General features: G+C 32.1%; 1 protein-coding gene across 4 annotated transcripts in view; it reads right to left on the bottom strand.

The window, feature by feature from the left end:
• The window catches only part of CADM2 (cell adhesion molecule 2), a 1,045,662-nt gene that overhangs the window by 119,156 nt on the left and 901,742 nt on the right, over positions 1-24,764 (bottom strand). For all 4 annotated transcript variants that reach the window (XM_076000911.1, XM_012740910.2, XM_076000907.1 and 1 more), the window contains one exon: positions 11,913-12,083. In XM_076000911.1, coding sequence (XP_075857026.1) covers positions 11,913-12,083 — 171 coding nt within the window. The remainder of the gene's footprint in view (positions 1-11,912; positions 12,084-24,764) is intronic.

The raw sequence follows: 24,764 nt of genomic DNA, 5'->3' as shown, positions 1-24,764 counted from the left end.
GAAAAGAAAAAAAAACAATTTCCTTAATATTATGTGACAAATTCTGTAGCTCATTTAGGAAGAAACAATTACTTTCAAGACATAGATTAATGGATAAAAGATTTTTCTCTTTTTACAGAAAATGTTAAAAGCTTTATGAACTTGGGAAGTAAGGATACATCATGTTCCATTTGAATGATTGAGGATTTGAATCAAAGTAAAGATATTGATCTAGTGGAATGGATTTTCCATATCCTTAACAAAGAGAAAAGATCTATGATGAGGCTATTATTAAACCATCTAATGGACAATCTTAAAAGCACAAGCTTTTAAAGTAGTGTCTTTGGTTTGACAACATTTATCCATCACTAAAGGTTTTGTAGGTGAATAGAAAGTTATAAATCAAATGTATCAAGAGAAAAAACACCTTATTCTATAATCAAAGAAATAAAATAAGAATTTAAGGTTATACAAAAATAACATTTAACCTGTTAAAGAGGATGGTCAAACTACTAAGTAAGAGAAACAACCCAAACTAACACCTAATATTAACTTACTGTATCACTCCATATTGTAAAATATATTGAGTGAACAAAGATGGTTTATAGCAGTCATTTGCATCGCTCATGGCACTATATGGTTTTTGGTTGAAAAGAAAATATTATCTTGATAACTTCATTTATCCACAAAAATTATTTCCTATGACTGCTCCTATTCGTTAACTTAACAAACAGTTATATAGTTTCTAAGACATATAAGGCATAATGATAGTACCCATTTCTAACCATTGTTTCACTAGAATTATAACATTATAACATTTTACATTATAACATCCACATTGCAATGCCTCACGAACAGGTAATAGTTTTCATAAAGTGCTACTGGGTGCTTAGCATATTCTTAGGAATGCATGCTCTGAGTAAAGATCATCTTTATCTTGTTCACTGGTTTCTCCTTAGTGCCTGGAATAACTACTGGACCTCAATTAAGTATTTGTTGAATAAATAAATAAATAATGGCCTTTTGTATTTTTTTCCAACTAGTGGACAGGAACAGTGGTGTGTTTGTTATAAAATAAACTTTACTCCTCACAAATATTTTAATAATAAACATTGATTAAATAACTGGTGAATAATACTCATTGGTGTAAATGCTTTGTATGCATTGGCCCATCGAACTCTTTCATAAAACATACAAAAAAAATTCTGTTGCTGTCCTCATTGTACGAAATATAAAACTAAGGCTCAGAGGAGTAAAGTTACATAACCATAAATTAATTTGATCTTTTCTTCCCTGATCTTAACCAGACTTTAATAATAAGTTAGTGTTTCCTGTTCTCTTTTAATCTACACTAGGGATTGGCACTTCTTGTAGTATGTTCTGTGCCCACTATTTTTCTTCAAAATCAGCTTGTTGTTCTTCATCTGATTAAATTAGAACCCAGCCGAAGGCTTGCTTTGGCTCCAAATAGTTTGCATGTTGTAAAACCTATCTGTCAAAGTTAATAAATTCTATGTATTACCTGTCTGTGAGTTTGTCTCTCTCTCTCTCTTTCTCTCTCTGTCTCTCTCTCTTTTACTTTCTTACATGTCTCTCAAACCTTTTCCTCTTTGACAGATGAAAATATATATTTTTAAAAATATATACTTCCCTATCTCATTCTTTGCAATATATTCTTCTCATCCACAGATAACATAAAAATATTCCCATAGAAAAATTTTATTAAAGCAAATTTATAAACCTTTAAAGTATTTTGCAGACAAAAGATTTGTGAATTTTGGCTTATTGCAATATTATTACATAAAGGTTTCTAAACTAAAGAATTTATGTAAAACCCTTATAAAAATCTCCTGGTACTTACATTAATACCAAAGAAAATTACATACCAACTCAGCTTTGTAAAGACACTTTTTGTTTACTCTAAAATAATGGTTCTCAATTAGAGGCAATTTTGTCCCCCAAGGATATTTGGCAAGGTCAGAGGATATGTTACATTGTTACAGTGGAGGTGAGAGAAACAGAGGACCACTGACACCTAATAGGTAGAGGCCAGGAATGCTGCTAAACATCCTATAGGACAGCCCCCACAACAGAGAATTATCTAGCTCAAAATGTCAGTAATACCCCCGCCTGTTAAATGTTTACATTTACTCTATTTATTACCTATATACCTTCCTTGTTGCAACAGATTGGAAACTACTAGTGAATTGTGATACTGTGTATTTTGATATGGAATGCTTACTCTTCTCCCATATTACTGTTTAGTCCTGAAATGAATGAAATGTTTAATACTTTGAGTAAGGGCTGTATGATACTTTCCGGAATTAAAAAGCTATGAATCAAACTCAATTAACACCTTAAAGTCCACCACTTATTACCAGGTGTACTAGGTTGATATACCAAGAGTTAACTAGAACCATTTGCCCTGCAGTACTATTTGCTATCTATTTATTCTGTGTAAGACTGCCTTTTTCTAAGACATCTAATTTATTTTTCCAGTTTGTAATATTGTAGTAAAGCTTAAACCCCCACTTTCTATTTAACTCACATGTCTTTTCTTAATGCATAAAACTATCAGGTACTTTTTCTCTTAAAAGTGTGTTAAATTTCTTCTAATTCTAGTGAAAAATTACTTTTGTGGCAATCATTCATTTTTTGACATATATTTATAAATTACTGTGTGTATAAGGCATACTTGATACTAGTACTATACAAACGCTATACATTCACAAAAATAGCAATCCATAGGAATTTAGTCTTAATAAATAAGATAAATCATATATAGTTCAAAATAATGCAAAGTTCAAAATTGTAGGCACCATTGTACTACAATAATGTATTATGGGAGTCAGACTGGAGGAATAGATTATACATATTTGTCATAAACAAAGAAGGTTACATAGAGAAGTGTCATTTAAAATATTTCAGAGAATACATAGTATTTTTCTACAGGGGGAAAAGGGAGGGAATTCAGAAAAAGGGGAAATGAACAAAGGGTTGGTGTAGAGAAAAACTGGGGGCTGTAAATGAGGCACCTAGAAAGGATGTAAAGTGTAGGGTGCATAATCTGAAAAAGAATACTGAGAGCAGCATTATTAGGGGTTATATTTTTAAAGCCTTGAATGTCAGGCTGCAGAGTTTGGACATTACATTAGAAGCAGTAAGAAATCATCCTAAATTTGGGAGTTAGTATCAGGCTCAGAAATAAGATTTAGAAAGACATATTGGTCAATGTTTACTGAATGGATCTGGGAGAGACTAGAAGCAACATATCTCTATCATAAAGTTTTGCCACAAGGAAAATCTTAAAGAAAAAGAAAAGATCACATAAAAATATAGGTAATAAATGCCATCAGTATTTTTGTTTATTTTAATGCATATATTTTTATAGTTGTGGATTCTTTAGTGTATTATTTAAGTGCATTCAAAATAATTTTAACTATTGTTAAGGAATAATATTTGATGATTTGTATTTTTCTTAGAGATTCTCAAAAAAAAAAAAGAAAAAATTTACTTTTAAAAATAGATTTCAAATTATCCTACCTCACAGTTAAGCTATGAAAACTTTGAACTATTTTATTAGGCTAAGATATATTATGAAATTAAAGTGTTGCTATATTTCCTAGATTATGAGAAATCTTGCTACTTCAGTATCAAAAGTAGTGCTTCACTATAGACTCATCAATTATCCCTACCTGCAATAAATAGAATAATATAATAAGAAAGTGGAAGTACAATCACATCATTAAGAGTGGTGTTGTTCAATACAGTAAAAATTATTCACATTCACATGTGGCTATTTCAATTTCAATGTAATTGAATTTAAATTAAATAAAATTTAAAATTCAGTTCCCTAGTCACAAGACCCATACACCAATTGCTGAGTAGCCACAAATAGCTAACTATTAGCTACAATTTAGGTATAGAGAACATTTTCATCATCACATTAAATTCTATTGTACAGTTCTGGGGTATAAATTTATGCAAAAGTGATAGAAATCATCATTACCTGATCCCTATTTACTTATAAGATTGCTTAGGTTTTGGATTTTCTTTCAAGAAGGTTTAAGAGAAGTCAAGAGAAAACAGCACCATTTATAGTTATGTTGGCTAGTGTGTGTCTTGTTTTAGCTTTCATGACCTTACTTAAGAGTTCAGAATCTTTCATATTCTGCCTATAAGTGTAAGGGAAGGAAAGTGACAAAGAAAGACAGCTCAAAATTATTAGACAAATCAGAATATAAATGCAAATAAAAAACTCAAAATTCAAGATGATGGTAAAACAAGTTTTGACTTTTGTTATTCTAGATAAATTTTAATAATCTCAAAATGGATGAGTAAACAATGTGTAACAAAAGGAATGACATCATCACACAATATTTTGCCAACATACAATCTTACTAAAAGGAAATATGACAGTATTCTTTAATCTTTAATGAGTTGGGGGCATAAGAATATATAGCCCATAAGTGGAAAAGCACTGAAAGCATTTGATGATGAAGAAATAATAAAAATTCATTTTATTTTCATTTCAATTATTGCTTATAAATCTAAAAATGAAAATGTTTGTAACTTTGGAATAAAATGCTGGCGTGGTTGCGGAGAGAGAGGAACACTCCTACACTGCTGGTGGGACTGCAAACTAGTTCAACCTCTGTGGAAAGCAATATGGAGATACCTTAAAGCAATACAAGTGAATCTACCATTTGATCCAGCAATCCCATTGCTGGGCATCTACCCAAATGATCCAATGACACTCTACAAAAAAGACACCTGCACTCGAATGTTTATAGCAGCACAATTCATAATCGCAAGGCTGTGGAAACAGCCCAAGTGCCCATCAATCCAAGAATGAATTAATAAAATGTGGTATATGTATACCATGGAGTACTATTCAGCTCTAAGAAACAATGGTGATATAGCACATCTTATATTTTCCTGGTTAGAGCTGGAACCCATACTACTAAGTGAAGTATCCCAAGAATGGAGAAACAAGCAAATAATGACAATATTGAATAAGAAAGTCTGAAGACTGGCACTACATAACTTCAAGACTTGGTATAAAGCTACAGTAATCAGACAGTGAGGTACTAGTGAACAAAGAGACAAATACATCAATGGAACAAAATAGCCCAAAAAGAGATGCACACAAACATAGTCAACTGATCTTTGACAAAGGAACAAAGACAATTCAATGGAGAGACAGAGGATGGCCTTTTTAACAAATAGAACAACTAAACATCCAAATAAAAGGACATGAATCTAAAAAGACTTTACACCTTTCAATAAATGAACTTAAAATGAATCATGGACTCAATCCAGATAGTAAATAGAAATGACAATCTTTCCTGATATATGAAGATCTATTTCAATAAAGTCTAATATATTGATTGATTACAGTATACTTTTCTAACCATACATTTTTCTCATAGGAATTGTGTGTGTGTGTGTGTGTGTGTGTGTGTGTGTGTGGTATAGTTTACTCAGAAAATAAAACAAGAGCAATTCCAAAATATTGGGGCATTAAATATCTTGCCATTTTGAAAAAGAGAAAAAAGTTTACTTATAATTATTTCTTAAAAATAGATTTATAAAGCAGAATTATTTTCAAATTTTTCAAATTAGTTATTAATTTGAAAGTTAAAAACACTAGGTCTTAATATATGTGCATGTTTTCTTTGTATTAGATTTTAATTGTCAAAATCATTTGTCTCTTTTATTATCCAATTATTAAGTTAACTTAAAATTAATTGAAAGATTCACTGGCATCTGATACACACATTCCATAATTTTGGTGTTTTTTTGACTGACTCTTTATAAAATTAATTTACATTCTTAGAATAATTTTAATCCCCCCCCCAAATTTTATAAATGCATACTTTATGATAAGCTTGATTAGGACAAGTCATTTGAGAGTACATTATATTAATATATAAGTTTGTTATTTTTTTAAACTTGGAATCTCCATTCACAAAAATATATATTTCTCTTCACTGAGTTTTAATAAAACACATAGAGAAATTTTTTACATATAAATAATAACATGAAAACATAACAATACCATTTTGAATCCTTGTATTTAGATGGCTTAAAATATTTGATAATTCAATTACTTTTAATAATTTGACATTGAAGAACTGAATAAAATATTCCTATTATTTATAAAAGAAAAAACATTTATCCCATGAGCAATTGTGGCAGTAATATTTACTATAAGTACTATAATAAATAAATGTATCTTCTCTGAAAAAGTTTAAAAGCCTCAAATAGAGCTCTTACATGAGGCTACCTTGATTAATATAGTGAAATGCAACTTTCCCTAAATGGCATAGATTGACTCATGATTCTAGTATGTATATCATTTCATGAGCTTTTTGAAACAGTCTCAATTAAAATCCTTCTGAAGCATCCCCAGGCATAAATATGGGATTTTGTTAGTCAAAAGAATGGTTTATTTTAATTGCTGAAAAATTTGACCTAAAGATAGTTTTCATTTTGCCTTTCCTGGTTCCTTTTATATTTTGTGCCTTTGGACCATAGATAATTTGTGGTAGACAAGATAATTAGGTAATCAGCATTTCATAAATGAGATGCCAGATAAGTGAGATATGTTATTTTAAATGCTACTTGGAACATTCACCTTCCTGTCTAATAAATCTATATAACCTGAAACACTATTCAAGTGCTTTCTATAATACACAGAACACTAGTAGAAGTCTAATGGACATAACTAACACAGGGAAATTTAAAATAAACTGACCTGGGCAAGCGTACAGTTTTGTGTAGGGTAGATTAGGTAGATGGGATTTTTATTATTTTTCATGAGTGAAAATGAACAAATAGCCAATAATATATTAAATGAAGGATTTCTATCTATATCTGAAAATATTAATATTTCTATTCTGTATCTTGCATACATAGAATGGAAAAGAACATAAAAACAATAGTTAGAAAACCCCAAACCCACTTGTATTGAATCTCTTATACTATTAATTTTAGTTTTAATCTATTTTATTGGAATAGAAACAAAAGGGGAACTGAGTATATTAGATGGTTCAAAACAGTAGCAAAACTATATAATCAAGAATTTAGTTTATCTGGGTACAAAGTAATTCTTTTTAAGAGGGAATGAAACAAGAATCTCTTTAGAAATACTTTGCTATATTTCTAAAATGTAAGATGTTAAGAAAAAATGGATTAATTTTATTATTCATTTGTATGTTAACTAGGATGGAGATATAATCATCAAGTAGATATAAGTCAGGACAATAAATGGAGCATTTAACCCTTTATAAAGATATAATTTTAGTAACAAATGAACCCACACATTTTTCTGTTATTTTAAATGTGTATAATGCATGTCTTATTTTTTATTATTAACCCAATCAATCTTATTTAAACAAAAGTTTAATACTGCATGGTCCTTCTTTCCTTGTCCCCTCCTCTCTTCCTTTCTTCCTTTTATTGTTGCTCAGATTGAATTTGTTTGGGCTAACATAGTGTCTCTTCTATGAGCTATTTTAACTATTTATTGCTTTAAACCTTAAAGATCTGCATATGTGAACAGCTACTGTTTTTTATAGGCAAAGCATCGCACTGTTAAATAGGAAATGCTAAACAAACATTAATGGTAACATAAGATTTTATAATTCTATCAATTATATATAAATTGTTCTTTACCCCTCACACACATATTTTTAAAATTTGGGCTCTTATTTTTCTATATTAGCAGTTCAATACTAAATAGTACCGAAATGCTTTCCCAGGGGGTGGGAAAGAAGCATTATTCTGACATATTTTACTAATCTGTCTCTGTGTTTTTCATTTTCAATAAGAATTGATTTTTAATGTAATCTTTATCGATGTCACATATAGAAAATGAATGTGCAGTTATTTTCTCCTCTTCTGTGTTTTGTGCACAGTTCTTTTTGTGAATATAGATACATAATTTCTACTGAGAATTATATAAAATCTGACTCATACGATGTGCTTCTAAAAATCAAATTTGACAAATGAAAAGTTATTTTTCAAAGAGAACTGTGTAAAAATAGAAAGATGAACTAGAGTTGTTATCTATTAAAAAAAGAGTAGGTGCCTAGTAGTTGGATTGCTGGATCAAATGGTACTTCTATTTTTAGTTCTTTGAGATATCTCCAAATTACTTTCCACAGGAGTTGTACTAATTTGCAGTCCCAACAGCAGTGTAAAAGTGTTCCTCTCTCTCTACATCAACTCCAGCATTTGTTGTTTTGGGACCTTTTGTTAAAGGCCATTCTCACTAGAATTAGGTGGTATCTCATTGCGGTTTTGATTTGTATTTTCCTAATGATTATCCCTAATGATAATAAGAGCCCAATGATTAGATGTTGAGCACTTTTTTATATGTTTGCTGGCCATTATTCTATCTTTTTTTGATAAGCAAAGGCATTATATGTAACCAAAATGTTTGTATCCCCAAATTATTCTGAAATTTAAATTTAATAAATAATAGAGTAAATGTGAAAAAATAGATAAAAATTAAAATAAATAAAATAGTGCCCATTAGATAAGATACATTCAATAAATGTTTGCTAATGAATTTTTTAGAAAGTGCCTTTCCAACTGCTCAGTTGGAAAGTATGTTCTTACCTATCATGTACAATTTGCAGGTATTGGTGACTTTCAGTGAAAAGTCTACATTTTCTTAAATTTTAGTTTTAAAGAGACTCTCTTCTGTCATAGTGGCAATGTATAAGTATATGATTAATATTTTATAAAGAAATAAATATTGCTGTGATATTTTATAAGATAAGTTCTTCTCAGTTGTGTATCACAAGGTTACAAAGTTAAAACACTTAGCCCTAGAGATAGAATTCCTCCAGTAAGTATTTTTTTGTTTTTCATTATGCTCCTTTGCACTAGGTATTCAACTCTCCTTTCTTATTGCTCATCAAATCTGGCTTTCCACAACAGCACAAAATTTTTATTTCTATTATATTATTTTTATTTTTATTATAACTGTTTCCATTGTTATGAGGATATATATTCACTCTTTTCACTTACCACAGGAAATAATGTCTCCTCCTCCTCCAGCCTAAAATGCTAAATGTTCCTCCACTTGGGCTAGTCTTTGAGGTTATTCATGATAGGAACGATGTTGAACCATAGGGGAATCCTAAATTTATGCTCCACAAATTCTAAACTTCCTTTTTCCTTCTCCAGAACTGCTTTCCACATTACCTTCTTGCACTCATGGAAATTTTCACATCATGTATGTTGCGCATGTGCCCCTATTGGAGCCATGATCTGCTATCTCTGGAAACAACTATTAAGATGTTATCATTATTCTTAAATGTTTATCAAGTCCACACCAGTTTTCTCACTTTGCTCTAATTTTGATGCTGACTGTTACTCAATGCCTCTTTTCCATCCTCTACTCATTTTATCTCTGGGGACTGTTCTGCATGCTTAACGGAATATTCAGCTTTATCATCAGTTAGTTTTAATTAACTTCATATACTTGAATGATAGTATGCTAGATGCTAGGAAAATAATTTAAATAGATTTGGTCTCTGCCTTCTAGCCACTTACATATTAAACCGTGATAGTATAAAATGCTATTTTTAATTGGCCAACCATTAAAAGTGTAAAATTTTTCATGTAAAACTTTCTTAAAAAATAGCCAATTCAATTGCCTTCCTCCATGAAATTTTGCTTAATAATGTATATTAAGATATGGTTGATAGCTAGAAATGCCCAGTAAGTTCCACTTTAGATGCTTAAGGCAGTGAAAATGACCTTGGTGACCTGACAAAATGAAATATTCTCAACAAACATAAACAATTTTCCAGAATATAAACAGTAAACAGATAAAGGGACTCTGTGACTGTAGAATAAGAAAAAGGCAAGTTCATCCCATGATCAGGTATGAAACAAGACAGGACACTTATGAGCCACAATAATTAGCATGATTAATGACTGTCTCATTATAATAGCAAATCTATTTCTGCTTTTATAGTTCTTTTTAAGCAAAATTATTCATATACCCATTACTGAAATGCCCCCAAACCTGACAGCACCCAATCCAGAACCTTCTTTAAAATTACCTAGCAAAAACTCAATTCCTGAAACAAGTCTCTCCTGACTCTTTCTTACATATACCCAGAAATAAAAAGAAAGAAAAGGGAAGGCAATTGACATTTATTCAAAGTCCATTAAATGCCATGAACTTGCCTTAAGTTGGCTCCTTACAGGAATTAACTCTCTAGTTTATAATCAAAGCTCCCACAGTTTCAGTAATTCTCCCAAGGTCACAGTACAAATAAATGCTGAAATTGGGAGACAATCTCCATTTGGGCTATAAAGTATGCTCATTTCTGAATCTGCCTAAAGGAGAGCAGAAGGTAAATTAATGAAACCTACCTCATACAATGGAAAGTATTTAAACATTATAATATTTTCAATAACTACTAAACTAAGAATAAATAATTAAAAAGCAATGAGCATATCATTATCACATTGGCATTTTTCCTATAAAAAGTAACAAAATTAAAATTCTGGCCCATGGTACTTCTCTGATCTCTTCTCCTAATCCTCCCTACTTTTCCCTTAGTCCATTTGACTCTGGCCTCACTGGTCTGGTCTTAATGGTATCCTTGTTGTACCTAGAAATAAAAACAATAAGAATTCTCCTACCTCTGGACCTTTGTACTTTTCCTTTTTCCTCTGCATTGCACACACACATACTCACTTTTCTTAAAACCCATTTCTACCTCCTTATCACCCTTCACTGCTTTAAGTATCAGTATGTACCATAGTATAATATATGATTTAGTTAGTTAGTTAGTTAGTTCTGTCATTTCTACCTAGAATGGATGCTGTAAAAGAAATGAAGTTTGCTGTTGTTCTTATTGGTGGTGATGGTGGTGGTTATTTTGACACCTGGAGACAAATTCAATTTGTTTTATTGTTATTCTTTATGGTCATTTTTATAACTTCCAGTGCCCCAAACAGTGTCTGTTATGTAGTAGTCATTCAATAAATTATTGTTGAATAAATAAATGGAAACAAAATGCAATGAGACATATCAGAAGAACAGTACTTACAATTCATCATTTTAGGATTGAATGTAATTGTATATTACACACAAATTCTAATCTCAAGCTATAATTTCATGACAGAATAAACAAACAAAAATCTTCATTAACTGGAAAGTCAAATAATGAAGTTCAAAAAATGTTATCTCTCTTCTACCCTTTTCTAATTTATCTTACATATATCAATTCATTCAGTTTCATTTTGATTAATATTTATAAATTGTCTACTATGTCCCAATGACTTTGATAAATACTAAAAATGCTATGATTTCAAATCTAACATTTGCTAGTTATGTGACTCAGCCTCTATAATTTTCAGAATCCTCATGTGTATCTTGTGACTAATGAGAGCAAGTACTCAATGAACTACTACATGAGAACTCAATGAAATAATTCCAGCAAGCATTAGCACTGCCTCTGGTCTATTGGAATTACACAATTAATGTCGTATTATTAATTGTAAATAATGATGATGAGGAAAACATAATGAATATCCCTATAACAAATTTCATCAAGGTCCTTCAAAGATTCCCAATTCTCATTGATTTTGCCAAAATGACCACTTTTCCTCTCTCATACCAGTGCACACACATATATCTCACTACGATTTTGAACATAATTAGTAATATTAACCTTATGAGATCTCCTTTATTTTTCTTTATTGTCAAGAATGACATTCAAACAAGGAGTATGTCTCTTTGAACCTGATCAATACTAATGAAGGTAGTTTATTTCATGTTGCTATAGATTTATTTTGCTGCATATTTGCTATAATTTCAGGTAATTTTGAAATGATTTTAGTTGCAGATAAAGAGATTTGCTGCCAAGATAAAGAAGGGAGGAGTAGTGTTTACTTACAGTGTATTTCTAGCACCTGCATGGCTACCTGAGGGGTGGCATTGAGGGATTCATGGTCTACTCTGCAGATTACTGCCACTCCATCGTCACTCCGGTCCACTCGGAAATCCAGTGTGCTGCTGACAGTGAATGTCTTGCGATTTGCGTCCTCTTCTTTTAAATATTTTACATCTGAAAATAAAGCATGAGTTTAAAAATTCTGTGACATTTTTCAAAATATAAATATAATATAGATTTCATTGATTCAAGACACTGGAAACACATTCTCTCTACCGTTATCAATTTCTACAACGCAAATATTTGTTACTTTAATATTTAATCCATTTTGATTTGGTCAAATGAAAATATAACTACTTCAAAACAAAATTTTAAGGGTTAAACAGATATAAAATAAAAGACTGAGTCACATAACTACAGATGTGGGTTAATCTGATTTATCCCTTTGGTCAAAGCACTTTCATCTCTTTGGTCTCAGGCTTACCTTGATTATAATCAGGTACCAGATACTTTTATATACTCCATTTAAAAAATTCCATTTTACAAATATAGTCTTTCCTTTCTCTAAGATTGAAATTTTACTAAAAGATAATCTTAATTATCTCAGCCACAAACATAGTTAAGAAGCATAAACTCTCAACTATATGGTTATGCCTAAAAGAAAGTATTAAGACAATGTATTTGAGCTATGATTTTGACATGAACAATGTGAGATGAACATAAATTGCTAAAGAATACCTAGGATGAGAAAGTTGTTTTTTTCGGTAAAGAAAAGAAGAAGCATAGTCACCTGAATATTTTGAATATTTAAATATATATTTGCAGGGAAACTTACATTGAGATAAATGTTCTTCACTTGGCTGAGAAATTTATTTCAGCATGAATGAGAGCACTTTCCTCAAGATGTGAATTCACTTATCGACATTTAAATTTACTGTGCATGATTCAGATCCATCATTAAATGGTGCACTTAGGGATTATTTGTACTTTCTGGCAAAGAGGTTTAATAATATTTTCATTTAATTTGTAATTTCTCAAGTCTGAAGAAGTTGATAAGAAGAGGGCAATTTTAACAGATTAGAAATTAAAATGATAGGTTAAGGTTAAGATATCCTTATAACAAGAGCTTAAATGTAGTTGAGTGAAAAATGAGTTTAGTTTTCTTATGCTTTCTCTAATTTTTTTTCCATCATTCAATATCAAATGCACAAAGACATTTTCAGGAAACAATTTCTTTTTCACAAAATGCATAAAATATTTGATTTTACCATGTATGTGTTAAATAATTTATTTCAAAACATTAAAGCATATATAATGAAAACAAATCAATAATCTAAAAGTTCAGTTTCTCCATTTTTGTGCTTTCTATAAAGATTTGACTTGAAAAATAACATTAAATTGGATGTATTTGAAGAGTAGAGATACCAATACATGGTTCATTGAGTTTCGCTTATTTTTACAAATGTATAACTTTATTTTATTGATTGATTTTAAAAAACTAAAATAAATATAAATAAAAGATAAATGTGTTAAAACAATTAATCTTGTTCTTGAAAATATATGTTTATGATTGTGTTCACATATTAGGGAAAAAATTACCTAATTAATCTAATTACTATTTTTACCACAAAAATATGTTATATGTCTTAGGCAATTTTGGAGGGTAAAAAAATTTCTAACATTTAGAAAGGGGGACAGAAGTGTAAAATCTCAACTCTGTCTTTTAACTATAAATAAATCACACAGGACACAGGGTTTTATGTAGCATTTTTCATAAATATGTGAATTATGAAGTATCTCATTTTTTTGAAGTCATTTACTGAGACTTTTGCATTTGATAATCAGGTATAATTCTAGCTAAAAAATATCAGAAATAAAAGATTGAGTAACCTTTTTTCAGCCAATATATGTCAGAATAATACAAATATATTTATGTTTTTTGCTAATATTTTAAAAATTATGAGGCTCTTTTTAATGTCCTACAGATTTACTCAAAAACGTTCCCTCATTTTTATATTTTATTTTCTTTCTTATAAATCTATGCCTAATATTTGCTTGTTTCTAGCACTAAGCAGCAACAGAGCATGAAAATTTAGTCTTCTTAACAAGTAACTTAGCAATTATGTTACATAATATATGAAGAATTATTCCAAAATATTGCTACTAATTGCTTAATTTTAATAACAGCTGCATTTTAAGAACATACACATCTGCTTCCTTTAGTTATTTTCTTTACAAAAGTATCATTTAATGCAATATTAATTAGACATATAAAATTTGATAGCAATTGTATATAACATAAAATTTTAATGAGCATCATTCAAATAAAATAAACAAAAGTATAATTTGTTGCTTTTAATATTGGCTTATGTGGTAGATTATAGGGTTACTAGAAGCCATAGATGAACAGGAAGAAACATTAAGAAAAACACTCATAATATCTTTTCCCATATTTTATGCTAACCACAGTACCCAAACACAAAAGAAATGATACTTTAAATGTACCTCTATTTTTGCTTTCTACCTTTTTAAAATAACTGATGTGCTCCAGTTATAGAACCAGTAGAAATTGTCTTTATGTTTCATAGTTTATTTGCTGATTTTATGCTCTATTGTGTTTTAGAGGCTTTCCACTTCCTTCCCTTTTGACACGTCAGTTATATTACATTGTGATCAAGAGCAAGTGTTTCTCAAAATGGCAAGTGCATAGGAAATGAATCACTTTCAGAACTTGTTCAAATGCAGATTTTCATTCAGTAGGCTGAGTAACAATTAGATACTAAGTCACTAACAGAACCTAGGGCATGAGAGACAAAGGTTAAATCACACCTGCAGGCCATCAATTTCCTTAACAGATCACTTGAGTGTAGTTGCTTATCTGGTGGCTTGTCTCTGATTAACAGACTTCCCTATCCTAATTTAAAACATTCCAAGCCTTTAGACAAAGCTTCATTTCTTTTAAGGAATTACAAATCAAAGAATCTTTGAACCCACCTACAACCCCCAAACTCCTGCTTTGAGATGTTCCACCTTTTGGGCCCAAACCAACGTCCACCTTCCCAGTATTAATTTACTATTTAATATGTAATTCCTGTCTCTATGAATGTATAAAGCCAAACTGCCACCAGCCACTTCAGGCACATTTTTTCAAGACCTCTTGAGCCATATGTTCTGGGCCACTGGTCACATGTATCCAACTCAGAATAAACCTCTGAATTATTTTACAGAGTTTTTGTTGCTGTTAACAATTAGTTCATTTCAATGTATGTAAATTTTCTATTAAAATAAGAACTGTAAGATATTATGATAATAATTGAATGGGAAGAAAATACAGGTATAGATGAAACAAGAATGGCTGAATGTTAATAATTTTAAAACTGGTCGAGGCCACATAATGTCTCATTTTATTATTATGCTTCCTTTGTATGTGCCAGAACATTTTTTCAAGTATGACTAGGAGAAAATTCCTCAATTATGCTTCTCAACAAAAATTATTTTCCTAAACACTTATTGGTGAACTCTATAAGACTTCCTATTAGTTTTTATAATATTATTTGTCATTATGAGACATGGATGATAGAATAGCAATATCTTTGTATTCAGAATTTCAGATCTTTTGTCTCACCAAGGTCTAATGTAGGGAAAAAATGGCAAACTTAAGTGTGAGTTAGACTGCTGGATCCCCCAAAATGTAGCAGGTGAAAAGCCTTGACTGAAGTTAGCTAGAAAACAGAGTTATCTGCACATTTAGACATTCAAATCTTTTCATAAAATATCAGATCTCAGGAAATATTTCCATATCCACCTTTCCTAGATTCATAATATCAGACCACCTGCCTCTATATCTTGTTTTTGGCCACTTTTAAACTGGAGTTTTAGAAAAAGGAAGTCTTCTTAAGTGACGTTCCTACAGAAGTTTCCTTATCTCATTGGTGGTCCTAGTACACCCTGAGCAGTACAGTCTGAACGATTTTGATTTATTTTCTCTCTTCACTTTTGGGATTTTGATTTCAGTTAGACCTGAAGAGAAGATACTCCATTTTTATAGAGAGAAGTCCTTTTTCCTGGATCCTGAAGTGGAGCTCTGTATCAGCCATGTACTCAGACTGTGCCAGTTTCTTTTTAATCCACTACAAGGCCAATTGACTGCCTTGGGAACAAGGCAGGATTCAGACACAGCCTCTTGACACTGAAAGTGCCATATTTTCTCATCATTTGGAGAAATCTCTTAGGAATTATATAGGATATTATGTGACTTTTTAATTTGGACCTTGAATTCTCTGGCCATGAGCAAAGCATAAGGGTCCCAGTGAGATCCAGATATGAATGTTTATATTGAACTTGAACTTGAGTATTATTTTCAGAGTCAGTGTTTTAACGGTGATTTTTGATGGACCAGATGATAATTTCAGCTTGAGAAATCAGGAAATTTATTCTGAATTATCATAAATGCTATTAATGTTACTTTCATGATTTGATGTCATTGCCAGTGAGCTGAATGCATGCCCACTTGTCACAGGGAACAGAAAATAGAAAAGGTGAACATTATATGAGACTTGGCTTTATTGTCAAAAATTAGGAGTGACCTTATTGAGGATTGGATATGTGTAATTACTGCTTAACAGTTCTATAGATAAAATTTTCTAAAATTAGGTCAGGTGTGGTTGTTCATGCCTATAATCCTAACATTCTGGTAGGCCTAGATGGGAGGATATCTTGAGGTCAAGAGTTCAAGACTACACTGAGCAAGAGTGAGACTCTGTCTCTACTAAAAAAAATAGAAAATCTTCTGGGCAAAAAATAAAACCAAAATATGTATTAAAAAATAAAAATAATAAAAATTTTCTAAAATTAAATACATTATTTTCAAAAAATAACCAATTCCTCCATCATTTTTTCTTATTTGACATATAGTAATAATGTCTTTTTAATTCATTCAGGAACTTAGATACATATTTTAAAGCCAGTTTGGGAGGGAATGTCAATTTTTTTTATTGTCTTACAGTTAAGTATTCAAAGATATTTTACAAAAAAAAATTCTTTAATGTTTAAACAAAGCTTTTCCTTTTACATTTGTTTTAAAATTTCTCCAGACCAAGCACAGTAAGGTCATGTCTTATATTTTAGATCTTTAAAGTAAGGTAACCACATTCATTTGTGTATGGAAGAAGACCTCACAACAATTCTTGAGGCAAAACTCATTCCTTCCTATGAGGATTTCTTCATACAATTCCAATCTGAAATGGGTTGTATTTCTTAAAATCCTTCTCATAATATTCTTCTTTTATGAGAGAGTGCCAATTGTAGTCCTGGTTATTAACTGACTCTTAAAGGTATGGCCACACTGTTATTTGGCAACACAGCATAACTATCCCACTTGGTACAGAATATTATTGAAACACAGTTCTTGTTAATAGATCTCAAAAGGTCACAGGAGAGAAATAATGTTTATGGAATGTTCATGAAGGGGAGGGACTTCATTTATCTAAATATTCTAAAATCTCTCTTTCAATTTATTCAGAAAAGTAGAACATTAATACTTTTTATCAAACTTCTCTTAAATGTTATTTTACATGTCAACATTCAGAGGTTCTACAAGAACCAGCTGTATAAATCTCACTGTATATATCCGAGGGATGCCTATACTCAGTGCATATACATTATTTAAAACTGTGGTCCCCAACCTCCAGACCACAGACTGGCACCAGTCCAGTCTGGGGCCTGTTAGGAACTGGTCATACAGCAGGAAGTGAGCAGCATTTGAGCCAGTGAAGCTTAATCTGTATTTACAGCTGCTCTTTGTCACTCTCATTGCATCTGAGCTCTGTCTCCTGTCAGAGCAGCATTAGATTCTCATAGGAGCATGAATCCTATTATAAGGGATCTATTAATAGGTTGCATGCTCTTTATGAGAATCTAATGCCTGATAATCTGAGGTGGAGCTGAGGCAGTGATGCTAGTGCTGGGGAGTGGCTGGAAATACAGATTATCATTAGCAGAGAAGTTTGACTGCAGAGACCATAAATCAATCACTTGAAGACTCATATCAAAACCAAATCAGTGAGTGGCAAGTGACAATTAAGCTGCATCTGGCGGCAGACTTTAAATCAGAATCCAACACTTATTTTAATCCATGCATGACCCACCCATTATTTTATTTACCACTTCTGTCTGTGTCTCATTCCTTCACTGTGCACTTGTCTCAGTCACAGTGTTGGTAAGCCCACAAGGTAACCCTAGCAAAAACGAGAGCTTCTTTGTAAATGGGGAAAGGCCCAATGATGAGAGAGCAGAAGAATCTAAGATTGCCAACAAAATGATAGCTGCATTTAAAAGAAAATATCAAGAGTACTACTGAAATTATGGGTTCATTGCAACAGATGATTCACATTTTCCAAACCTGCTTTGTATAATATATGGTGACCGGCTATCCAACGAAGCCATGAATATTTCAAAACTGCTTTGCTACATGAAGACCATGTGGTGAAGAAAAAAACATGAATACAAAGACCAGAAACAATGATTTAAGACCACCACTTTATCAAATGTGTCTGCACTGAGAGCATCATTCTTAGTGGCTAACCGCTTTGCTAACGTAAAGAAGCCCTTTTCTATTGGTGAAGAGTTGATCTATTATTCTTGCTGTGCAGAACTATTCAAGTCTTTGAATGATTACATATCAGGAAAACTGAATTGGTCATTTTGTGTGGGTATATGCACGCACGGAGCAGCTGCCGTGCCTAGACAGCTTTCTGGTTTCACTACTCAGGTCAAGGAGGTCATTTCTGAATGTGAGTCTATGCACTGTGTCATCCATAGAGAAGTGCTGGCTAGCTGAACAATGTCACCTGAACTAAACAACTTTTTACAGGATGTAATTACAATTATCAACCACATTACAGTACATGGCATAACTCACATCTGTTCCTACAGCTCTGTGAGGAGATGGACACAGAGCACACATGTCTTATACACAGAAGTGAGATGGCTTTCTAAAGGTAGGTCACTGGCTAGAGTTTTTGAGTTACGAGAGCCACTCCAGAGATGTCTTTTACAAAAGCAGTCACCACTGGCAGCACATTTCAGTGACACAGAATGGGTCGCAAAACTTGCTTACTCGTGTGACATATTCAACCTGCTCAATGAACTCAATCTGTCACTTCAGGAGAGAATGACAACTGTGTTCAACTCAGCAGATAAAGTGGCTGCATTCAAAGCCAAACTCGGGGCGATGAGTGAACATTATGTGGGCGATGAGTGAACATTGAGACTTTTGACATATTTCAAACATCACAGAGATTTTGAAAGAGACTGACCAGGGTCTTCTTTCTCCCAGCTGGTGCATGATCACCGATAATCAGCTTTTAAAAGAGTCTGAGCATTACTTCCAACCACTAAAGACCCTCGAACTGGGAGGGAATGGATCCATGACTCATCTGTGAATAAGCTGAATGAATCAACTTTATCTGTGCTAGAAGAGGATCAAACTACTTGGGATCACAAATTACAGTGGCCTTAAAAGTATGTTTGTAACAACCTCAAATCTCCATACATTCTGGATTAAAGTCAAGGCAGCATATCCTGAGATTGCCACAAAGGCACTGAAAAGCCTACTTCCTATCTTTGTGAATGAGGGTGTTCTGCAGTGACAGCAATCAAAACTAGATTATGGAGTAGACTGGACATAAGCAACACACTTCAGGTGTCACTGTCTCCCATCACTCCCAGATGGGACCATCTAGTTGCAGGAAAACAAATACAGGGCTCACACTGATACTGAATTATGTGGAGTTGCATAATTATTTCATTATTTATTACCATGTAATACTAATAGAAATAAAGTGCACAATAAATGTAATGTGCTTTAATTACCTTGAAACCATGCCTCCCCCCCTCATCAATGGAAAAACTGTCTTCCATGAAACCAGTCCTTGTTGCCAAAAAGGTTGGAGGCCACTGTTTAAAACATGTGGACTCTCCTTTCCGTACCAGGAAATGTTAGACCTCTTTCACAACTGCTTTGTGGACATAATTAACTAATCATGTGTCTTTCTTTGTAGTAGATAAAATGTACTAATAATAGTTTGTGATCCCACATTGATAAATGTGAATGGATTTATTTTAAAAACATGCGTTCTAATCTCATATTAGATTTTATCTTATTTTCCTACACTGTTGTTCCATTTTCATTTGTCATTACTTTTTATTTTAGTTAATCTGTGCTTTTTGTACTTGTGCAAATCCTTAGAAAGAAAAATGAGTTATAAATACTCTGTCTCTCAAAAAATCACAGGACCCAGTTCAATCACTGCTTGATGGCACAGGAGCAAGTTTTGAATATCTATTAAGACTTAGCAACTTAGAAAAACACTAAGAACTGTGTTGCTCAGTCTAGAATAATCAGTAAGAAGTAGAGTCATCTCCACTGAAAATTATTAAGTTAAAGCCATAGCTCATTTTCTGCCAAGTGATACATTAATTCTATATTTCCTTAAATATATATTTAGCTTTCTATGGTTAAGAATACTAAGAACTCATTTGCTGAGTCCCAGAGAGCATCCAGCAAAAAAAGAGAGTTAACTCCCTTAAAAATATTAAGGTAAAATCTGAGACCACATTAACCAAAGTGTTTCATTAATTCTATGCATAAAAACCTTGAGCGCTTGCCATGTGTTTGCTATCATTCCAGATTCTGCACGTAAAAAGTTAAATAAGGAAATAAATCCTAGTTCACTGAGGGAGGGAGAGAGATATGTAAACACATTATTTAAAAAAAAATAACTATAGTTATATACAAAATACCAAGAATAATAAGACCCTAAGTATTAACAATATCAGGTCTTTTCTCTGAATCTCACCCCACCAGAAATCTCTTTCAAAGGCGTATGAGATATAGACTATTTTGGAGAAAAATGACTACTGAGGAAATTTGTTAATAATTTGTTGTGATAGCTTAGGAAAGAGATTAGCTTGTCCTCAAGACAATATTCTCTGTTTTAGTTATCATCTTTTTTGAATAATCAGCAGCAATGTGAATATTATTTATTATTTCTGCACAAATAAAAAAATGAACTAAAAAGCAACATTTAACAGTTTTAGATTGTTCTTTCTTTTTTTTGACTTACATAGCTTGTTCATGAGTTGTGATGGTATATTTTGCATAATGTGTAGAATTTATCTTAGACACTTCAGAATAAGTTTACACTCTCCCAACTATAAACAAACAAACAAACAAACAACAAACAAAAAAGAACTCTAAAAAGAGGTGGGGATGGGAGGAAATAGCATCCTTTTGCAAATCTAATTCCACACCACAATAATTTATTAGAGATTATTTAATCTTTTAAAACTACCAGAATAATTTTTAGTTATAAATACCAAAAAATATATAAAAGTTATTTCTAAATGAAAATAAGTTTTTAGTCTTCTAAAGTTTTTATACTCAACAAATTTGAATTCATAATATGTCCCAGAGTGAGATTTACCTTTTAATTGTAAATATCTCTCCTATATAAATTCTTTTCTAGATATTCTTTGTCCATAGATTGTCATGTTCTGTAATGTGTGATTCCAGTAAGGCATGATTAAACCTAAAGAATTAACTGATCCAAGGGTTCCTAATCTCCAGGGTAAGCATGAAACTTTATCTCCAAACTAAATGATGTCATTAACTAGCCTGTTTGAGATTCTCTACCACCCTATATCAGTGTGAGTTCCAGAACCTGAAGAATTCAAAGAAATAGAAGATAAAAACATGTGCTTGAGCACAAACACATGTGCAAACACATATATGCAAACACACACGTCCCACATAAAGTTCCATAAATGCCAGTTTTTAGCCAATCTAATGAGAAAGCATGATGCATGAGGTAAATAAATGATGTGCAAAATAGAAGCAGCAATTATCCAGTTGTAGTTGAAGCAGAGACAGGAAAGAACAAAGTCTTTATGAGGCTGGTCAATTAGTGAACTCTTTATATCTGGTGAGTAACCTTTATGGTTATAACTAGATTTCCTATGCTCCTTTCACTTGGCAATGGTCAGATAAAACCTTATAGTAACCTATTTTCATTTGAGAGTACCTTGAGTGAGCCTCAAGGTCCATTAACCAAAAGTTTGCTAGTGAGAAGTAAACTTTCATTTGTCATCTTTTTCAAAAATATATTTTGTATTCTGAGTACTACTTTTTCTTATGCTGAAATAAAAAGAGTACATTATTAGGCTGAAAAAAATATATTTATATATAAAAATTACCTGACTCTAAGCTTGATGCCTCAGGGTGGGCACTATATTTGTGCACATTAGAATGACTTTCTTCTCAACTGTATTAAAAATGATATTTTATTGCATGCACAAAAAAGGACAAAATATAGCAGGAAAAATTTTTTAAAGTCTAAGCATTAGAATAAATTATAAGAAAATAAAGTATGCATTCAAACAAAGTCTATAAATAGCAGACAAATGTGACTCCTTGAAATATCTATGATGACGCAATTTTCTAATCATCAAACAATTTATTTTTATGGAGTCTTGCAGCATTCATCACATGTAAGAAAATAAAACTTTCCCTTATCTACTGTTGTGAAAATGAATCATTTGCATCAGTAAAACATCTGTGGTAAAAAAAAATAGCTTTATAAATATGTTATGATATTTCTTTGTACCATATACTACCAGAGAGTTTTGATTATTTTTCAACAGGTTACCTTGTTTTCTGAGACGAACATCACTTTTAAATTGCAACTACCCAATGAGACATTCACAAGATTCAATATATTAATAATTTATGTATTCATAAAATAAAGATTAAATTAAAATTTTAATTTTGTTATTCTCTTTCCTTTTTGCCAATTATAATTGCTTTTGTTTTCCATTCTTCCTCTCCCTTCTTATCTCTCTTCCCTCTACAGGCATTCCTAAATTTTATCTTTTTGTATAGTTTTCATACTCAGCATCTAGGACAGTGTCTGAAATATTATATACACTTAATAAGTATGTTTTAATTAATTAAAGCAATGGCCATAATTATTTAGGCAAAGCATTTTTTTCCTTCTAGTAAATAGGTACTTTCCATGTCAATGTGTCTAATTTGGGGGCAGTTGTCAGTTTGTTATTGATTGTCTTTGTAGTAGATCTTTTTCTTAAATCCTTATATCAGTATCCACATTGGAAGAGTCCAAAAACTAGAGATAGATGATCAGAGTTTGAGTATTAGGCAGACCTAATAAAAATAAATAATTTCCATGTATGCGGTTCTATTTTTTTTGATATATTTTTCCCCTTTTTTTCATGACTAGTATAGATTTTCACTTTTTCCTTTACTCAGAACTGTATTTACCCTGCCTATGTCTTTTGGTTCCCCCTTCACTGTTTTCCTTAGCCATGGAAATCCTTAGTGCAGGCCAATTAGATTAGAGTTCCATTCATCATAATTTCCTGAAGATACGAGTTCAGACGTATTTAACTATAGATTAAAAGGGGAAAAAAGGAGAATGGCAATATCATTAAAATAAAAAGACTAAACTAAAACAATTACTAAGTTAAAAATATATCAAGTGATCAATATCTTTTTAATCTATACACAATTCTTCCCATACAAAGTTCATGAGGAAAAAAATAACAACTAAAAATTACCTATACTTATAAGAAAAAGGGAAATTATGAAATAGTTTCATCTCCTATAGAAGCAAAAAATAAAGAAATTTTGAATATAAAATGGTTAATAAGAAAAATACAGATTTCTTCTTTGAAAAAATATCAGGAAATGAGAGACAAAAGTATATATATGAAAAATAGAGGAAGATACCTGCAAAATGATAAGTTAGAATAATTCATAAGTAAATACTGTAAAAATACATGCGTATGGGCCAGACCCGGTGGCTCATGCCTGTAATCCTAGCACTCTGGGAGGCCAAGATGGGCGGATCGTTTGAGCTCAGGAGTTTGAGACCAGCCTGAGCAAAAGCGAGACCCCATCTCTACTAAAAAATATAAAGAAATTAGCTGGACAACTAAAAATACAGAAAAAATTAGCCTGGCATGGTGGCACATGCCTATAGTCCCAGCTACTCAGCAGGCTGAAGCAGAAGGATTACTTGAGCCGAGTAGTCTAAGATTGCTGTGAGCTAGGCTGATGCCACGGCACTCTAGCTGGAGCTAGAGTGAGACTCTGTCTCAAAAAAAAAAAAAAAATACATGTGTATGAAAAAGAAATCAGGAGACAGCATCTGCAACATCAGCATAAGTAGCTCTGCAGAACTTCTTTCCATAAAAACAACCATAACTGATGAAAAGTATTTAAACACATATACATACATAGTTAAGGCTTCCAAAAATTATGCTAAGGGCATACAGCAAATAAAGAAACAATTATTAAAGAAAAGCTATTAAATTTTAGTAAAAGCAGGTGGAGTCTGCAGCACTTTAGCCATAACTTGCTCCCTCCACCCCACCCCCAACTCAGCATGAGGGAAACCTGAGCCTGGATGAATGTGGCCAAGAAGACGGGGATCTCTGTTCTTCAATCAAGGGCTATAATCTTTTCCCAGGAGGGGCAGGCTCCCTGCATTTCTTATTTCACTCATTTTTACTTTTAGTTGCACAGACGAAATTCTAGGCGGTGAGGCTGAGGGGTGGAGACTCTCTTCCTTTGCCTGGTCCTGACTCATATATGCCAAAAATAAAGGGGCCCCAACAGCTCTCACTGAGCAGAGGTTTCAAGCCAGCAGAGACAAGCCAAGAAAACCAGAAGCTACCACCAATCCCCCAAACCCTGCTTAGAAAGTAGGGTGTCATTTTGAAGATAATCAGGCCATGCCCCAAGCTCAAGAGGTATGGCACAGACATTTTGCCCAA

This window comes from Microcebus murinus, chromosome 1 (assembly GCF_040939455.1).
Source record: "Microcebus murinus isolate Inina chromosome 1, M.murinus_Inina_mat1.0, whole genome shotgun sequence".
Taxonomy (NCBI): Eukaryota; Metazoa; Chordata; class Mammalia; order Primates; family Cheirogaleidae; genus Microcebus; species Microcebus murinus.
Note: the sequence above shows the minus strand (reverse complement) of the source record. Positions and strands in the feature narration are given on the sequence as shown.